Source organism: Desarmillaria tabescens, assembly GCF_030435595.1.
Source record: "Desarmillaria tabescens strain CCBAS 213 chromosome Unknown EV420scaffold_47, whole genome shotgun sequence".
NCBI classification, from domain to species: domain Eukaryota; kingdom Fungi; phylum Basidiomycota; class Agaricomycetes; order Agaricales; family Physalacriaceae; genus Desarmillaria; species Desarmillaria tabescens.
In genome coordinates this window covers 22,759-29,230 of record NW_026848346.1, presented here as the reverse complement: position 1 = coordinate 29,230, position 6,472 = coordinate 22,759, and the positions used below count along the sequence as shown (strand labels likewise).

Genomic DNA, 6,472 nt, shown 5'->3' with positions numbered 1-6,472 from the left:
AGCTCCATCCGGTATTTCCGCACTTGAAGCATCGCTTCTTGCTCCGCAGTTTATCAATCTCCATCGGCTGCCCTGCTCCACCATATGTGGTTCCCGTGGCATCCTTCTTATCGCCTGATCCTCCACCCTTCTGTGATGACTGATTTTGGTTGCCTCGACCTGAACTGCCACTTTGGTTTGAGGAGGACTTATTGCCCAGGTTTTGGGCGGCGCTGTAGCGATAATTGGCGCCGATCCTTTCGACGCGCCACTTCCATTCTGCATAGGTTGTGGGGCGCGTATTGTCCCCATGCATAACCGTATTTCGAACCGAGGGTCATATAGCAGCTTCCACGGCTTCGAACATCTGCTTCTCATCCCCGAACTCCTCGCACTTGTGGGCTAGTCTCTCAAACGCCACGAAGAATTCTATCGCCGACTTGAAGTCCGCTTGGTGGAGCTTCTTCCATTCCTGTTTCCAGATGGCCAGTTCCGCTACTTCACGGAATTGGATGGTCAAATCGTGTGAGAACTCCTCCCACATTGGAAACCTCCAATGTCCACGTGCATCTCGGTAGCGATAGTACTGGTCGCCCCACCATTCCTGTGCCTTTCCCCTCAAGTACCCCTGAGCAAACGTGATCTGGTAGGGGTTCTGCCCCTGGTCATTCATCGTGTAATACATCGGGAACACCTGAAAATACATCTCGCAGTGGTGAAGGAAACGGTTGATGTCTGAGGAGACCCCCGTAAAGTATTCGGGCTGAGTGATTAACTTGGGTTTTACATCGTTCCAAGGGTTATTGGCAGCCCCTGGAGCGAGTTGCCATGGAGGAATCGGGTCTGGTGGCGATGGCGGGACTGGCAGGACTGGTGGATTGGGCGGTCTGGGTAACAATCAGAGATGGGGGTTATGCCCTGGAGACAGGTACCCCCCTGGATAGTTCAGGGGTAAAGGAGGTGGTCCTTTTGGAGGTTGCGGTGGTACCGTTGACCCCTTCCCCTTGTTGGGGTTAGAGGGTCCAGCCCCCTCATCTGCCCATCCGTCATCTTTATTGTCGCCGCCTCCTGCTGCCGCAAACCTCATGGTTTCGAGGGGGTGTGGCATCGGCGCCAGTCGTTGGTATGCTGCGCAGCCCTGCTTAGGGTGTTCGGGGTGACAAATGTTCCAGACTATCATGGCCCGGTGCCACGTATCGACTTCTACGATGTTCTTCATCAAGTACTCGTCTCCGTCGAGGCGAGCATTGAGGTAATCTTCTCCTGCTTCCGTGAGTAACCACTGAAGGTCCATCACCATGTCCTCGGCTATTAGCTCGTAAAGGTTGTTCCAGGTGAGGAGATTCAGGGTGGGGGGTACCACTGTTATTGGTTCAGTGAGTATCCTCTGAATGTCCCTCATGACCTCCCTCATGATCGCACTGAGAGGCAGCCTGCTCGGCATTCCACTGGGCGACTTCTTCTGCGCTCCATTGTCGACTTCCTCTGGTAGACCACGGCCTCGGATGCTCTCTCCTATGTCTCTCCCAGAGATGATACTGGTTCCGCCACTCTGATAGGGCAGAACAGTCCTCATCGAGGACCTCGAAGAGGAAGTCCTGCATAATCTCATCGTGTCGCTCAAGGTCATCTCTGGCTCGGCGGGACTCCTTGTGGAGTCGTAGCTCTGCGGTCCCAATTCTTCGTCACGCTTCATCGTCGGTTGCATCTGGCTCGATGGGAAGGGTGAAGGATAAGTTTCATACGGCTTTGGCGCTCGGCATTCCGAGTCCGTGCGCTTGCCGTTCTTCCTCGGTCCAGGAGGGCTGCTCCTTCTGGGGTTGCCCGGGCAGCTCGAAGGTTGAAGTTGGACTGGACAAGCATGTTGTACTCGTCAGTCCAGGGTCTCTGATTGAAAGGGAGGGGCACAGCGAAGGCTCGCAGCGCAACTGACGGAGTGAAAGAGGGGATTCCGGGGAATTGGTCGGAGGAGGGACCTCCTCCAAACTTGCGAAGTATCCTCCTTCCTTCCTCGGTGTCTCCTGGGTATTCTGTCCACTCAATTTCTTCGACTGTGTCGGTGGCAGCTCCTTCTGTGTATAGATCGGGGTGAGCATCCGGGGAGTACGCTTCGATGGTGTTCCAGATACGCTCTTCTGTCTCGGTGGGGAGGGCAATGGTCCTCGCGACAGGGGTGTCCTCGGGCCCTGGGGTTTGGGCTGAGGTCCTGGCCACAGGAGTTTCTTCCCCCCCTGTGAAGACCCAACTTGTTGAGGGGTGCCACGCCACAGGGATCCCTCCTGACTCTCTGCCTGTGCCTGGCATGATTCGACCATTATAGGGGTCTGCTCCAGCTGGACAGGTGGTAGTTGCAGCGGAGGCCCCAAGGCCGAGCCCTCTGTCACTCTCCTCATAGCTGCTTCCGCCATGGTAACCTCTCTCGTGGTCGATCCTTCTGACTCCAGAATCGTCCTCATCCCCTTCGTTCTCCATGATGAGGCCGTCGAGGAGGTCTTGGAGGCGGATTCTTTCGAGATCTGTGAGCTCGTCCCCTTCGAACTTGGTATCGACATCGCTTTCTTTGCCTTGGTCCAGAGACCCTCCTTCCTCTCCTCCAACGGGAGGGAGGTCAATGATTCCTGGGGGCGAGACGTGGATGTCACCGAGTATGTCGATGCCTCGTATGTCTGTGATGTCGACAGAGGCTGCTCTTGGGGTTGGGGAAGACTCTCCGGAACCTGAGGATTCTCCTCTAGGTGTGATGGGTTGTCCATCATGAAGCGTTGGTTGCACCGGAATGTGCGGATAAGGAACCATAGGATATGGGATCAGAAGGTGTGGAATGTAGTGGAATGGGAGCCTTGCTCTTCGAGCACGAATGCAACACCTATAGACTGTCCAAATGGCAAGCGCTAACAGTGCTCCTGCGAGCAACCCAAAAGCTACTGCGATAGTTGGTAACAATTCAGTAAGTGGCATACGAGCTGTCAGATGACAAGGATGGTGAGTGTGATGAGTATGGCAATGATCAGGCTGAGGTCGGTTTCATAGTTGGAACCGGTCATCAACGAGAAGTCGCCTATTGAGGGGAATTCGGGTGTCACAGAGCTAGTCGTCGCTAACAGTAATACTGCTAGGATTGCGAATAGCCGGACTGTGTAGAGATATAATAGCAGATTTCTCAAACTCGTAGGTAGCCGGTGTAGGCTACTAGGAGCAGAGCTGCTAGGATCGGGGCCGCGATATAAATCCGAATAATGACCACCACAAGGATGACGGTCAGGATTGGGAAGGTTGGGTCGAGTAGCACAAAGGGTACCACCCAAACCAGTACCACAGCAAGAAGTAGGGTTGGGAAAATGTTGGGCAGCATATTGTGCTCTGACGTGACACTGGGCAACGTGTGTCGAGCTTCGGCTAAATGTTATCAACCAACTATAATCAACTTAGATCGAACTAGGATCACCACTCGCACTTCGGTGGATGATACTCTAGTAAGTCAAAGGTGATAAATGAAGTCAATTGGGGACAGATAGACACGAAACAAGGAGTTCGATGTTGGGTAGATTAAACCTTAGCCGAAGCTGGGGTTTAGACCAGCTGAGGCTCTACTTAAATACACTTTGGATACGCTAATAATAGTATGTGAGAAACTGTCTGTGGCAATCGCATATGAGTAATCAAGCTGAGTAATACGAAGAAAAATGAATAAACCGTAACAGTCATGTACGACTCTGCAGCACAGACGGTGGTAGTTGGTGCTTGTAATATTTGGGATGACGTCTATGCGGTGCTTACTCAGGGTGTGAACGTACTCGGAGGGAGGGTAATGGGGATTGGTGTGACTGGGTTCACTCTCGGTGGTGGTGCATATGCCTGTGATGATCCAAGTCCTAACTGAATGTCCTTCTGCATCGTCCGGACTATCAGCACCAATACCTGGCAAGATCTTTGAAGCCAACTGCAACACAGTCAGCCAGTACAACAAGGCCACCAGCACTGGTTTAGGCAGCATGTTTGTAACAAAGTTGAGCAAAGCCTGGAGATGAGGAATCAAGTTTGATAGGAGTGGGACGCTATCACAAAAATCAGTCCTGTCAACTCTCCAAAAGGTAGAGTAGTACATACTGAGAATAAGATGGGTCTGAAGACAGCTCCTGGTCAAATCCACAAAGCCAGCCCGAAGACTCAATGATATTGGTCTGCCTCAAAAAGAACCCGATGAACATAAGAAAGAGCAACATGGTAATTGCAACTCCAAGAAACGTCGAGGACAGTGGGGAAGACACAGCTGCAGGGTATGCCTAGCAAGTGCATGTAAGTCAGAACCCACAAGCACAAGAAGCAAACATACATTAACAATCCACCAAGCACTAGCCACATACGTCCCAGCCGAAGCAATGAGTAACCCAAGAGGATGTGGGTGCCGTGGATGGCAGCATGTATGATGAGGAGGAGAGAGAGCAGGAGGAATGCAGGTTTGGAGAGTGTTGCTAATGTGAGAGAGAGGAAGATGAGGATCTGGAGGGCGGTGGAAAGTCTGCGAACATGGTTGAGAAATGTTTAGGTCAGCTACAAGAAACGTTACCTGGCAGTATGGGAGAGTGTGCTCCAGAGAATCCAAGGGCTAAATGACATGTTCGCGTCTAAAGCCTTGTCGGTACACGCATGCCACTGCAGTCGATGCGGGACAAAAGAATCATGATCAACATGACTACAACAGGGGCCGTGGTAAATTCCCTCTTGTCAACTGATGTCAATCTGAACATTCAATGTTCAACATCCACTATGCTCTCAAAACTTCCTGCTACCACGATGCCTCTTGCTGGCATTCCAAAATAGTCCCTTCCTCCTGTGTACTACCCCTACCAAGCTATTCCTTGCATCTTTTGATCTGAGTTTGTTTTGCCCTACAAAGCTTCCCTCGACACCCTCGACGACATCAAAGATGTGCTAGAACTACTGATTGCAAATTGCACCTACCGGCGGGTGGCAGCCCGCGATGTAAACAAGTTGTATCCCTTTAATCGATGTCATGGCTTTCAATCGCATTCCCAGACGACTGCAACCTATTTCTCTCCCCTTCATTCCGCTCCAATACTGATATATTAAATGTTTGAACAAACTTGCCTGCCCCTACTATGAGGAGACGCCCTCAATCCAAAGCATAAGAACATTCTTTACTCACCTCCCCTTGCGCTGCCTTTCCTGATGTATCTGATAGCAGGCCAAGCACAAGTGCCTCTACTCTCACACCGTCTTCCCCGAGTCTCCCCGAAACAGGTGTCCTGAACCCTCGAGAGAGACGTTGTGCCAGAGAACCAGCTCGAGCTACAAGCATTTCTACCTTGGCTCAAATTCAACAGCCTGAAACTGCCGCTGCTATTTTCTGGGTTTATGGTTTCCCATTCGCTATGACACTAAGGATTCTCCTCGCCGGGCCAGTGACTGAAAGCTCTCGGGCCTCTTTCACAGTATCATTCATGACAAGACAGGTCTTGCCAAGGTCTTTGAGATCGAACTCGACAAAGTCATGTACTTGGGACTGCCGTTTGTGCCATCATTGCGCTCTAGATCAAAGGATATGGTTCTCCCTCCAAGTAAGTTTATCTCACCCTACTTGAAGAGGAAAGCTTCGTTTTTGACTGACTTCATTGCAATAGGAACACCGCTAGCTATTCAAATGATGACAGCCCGCTCCTCAAGAAACGGAAACGGGACAACTTGTGCTCTTTCCCTTCTTCGCAAGATAGCTCTAATCACATTCCTGCTGACTCATCGTACAGTTGGATGTAATGATCAACTATCATGCCCCACACAGGTAATTGCTAGTGAGATTCCAATTTGTATGTACAACAACAACAATATACTATTCTATATAATCTATGGCAAAGATAGCTCTTTCTGAGGCGTAAGCAACCCTTTTCTCGTGCAAACTCGGTAGTTCGAACAGAATTAGGATCTGAAGGTGTGACGTAAAATTGGTCGATTATCGGTGTCTGTAAGAGATTCATCTTGGGCATGATGATGACCATGGTATTGGTTTCTATTTCCATCCAATCAGCTAAGGAATGAGGATAAGCACGATAGGTGAATCACAGAAACAGTCCTCACCTCGTTCAAACGTATGTGGTTCGCTCGCAGTCTGGAAGGATATGTAAATTACGCAAACAATTAAAAGGATGGACCATGATTATGTTCTCTCGCTTGTCAGCTTTCAACATTTTATAATGACCGCCATCTGCATATTCACTAAATGTTGTGCCAGACGAGAACCACTGCGATCGCATCAGTCATTAACTGGATAGAGCTTAGCAAAGCATATTTACCAGGGAGGCTGCTTCATCTTTCCACAATGAGATATACCATGTAGCAACAACAGTGTCCCCATCCATCACACAAAAGTTCATAAGACTCAGCTAGCAAAACAGCACAATCAGATCCATGAACCTCAAGAGAAACAGCATCGAGCACACCTCAGTGATCCCAGCTTCTTCCGCAAAGGTATTCAAGG

The 6,472-nt window shown here is 50.3% G+C and overlaps 2 protein-coding genes across 2 annotated transcripts; both read right to left on the bottom strand.

Moving 5' to 3' along the window:
• Positions 1 to 3,532: 3,532 nt before the first annotated feature.
• EV420DRAFT_1276588 (uncharacterized protein) lies at positions 3,533 to 4,372 on the bottom strand (the record flags this gene model as incomplete). The annotated part of the gene is made up of 3 exons (XM_060467969.1): positions 3,533 to 4,034; positions 4,087 to 4,262; positions 4,313 to 4,372. Coding segments are annotated over 3 exons (738 nt in total), but the record flags the coding sequence as incomplete, so codon positions are not given.
• Positions 4,373 to 5,770: 1,398 nt separating this feature from the next.
• EV420DRAFT_1570383 (uncharacterized protein) lies at positions 5,771 to 6,169 on the bottom strand (the record flags this gene model as incomplete). Its single annotated transcript, XM_060474254.1, has 2 exons — positions 6,147 to 6,169; positions 5,771 to 6,022 (listed from the first exon to the last, which is right to left on the bottom strand). A coding segment is annotated over exon 2 (187 nt), but the record flags the coding sequence as incomplete, so codon positions are not given.
• Positions 6,170 to 6,472: the final 303 nt, after the last annotated feature.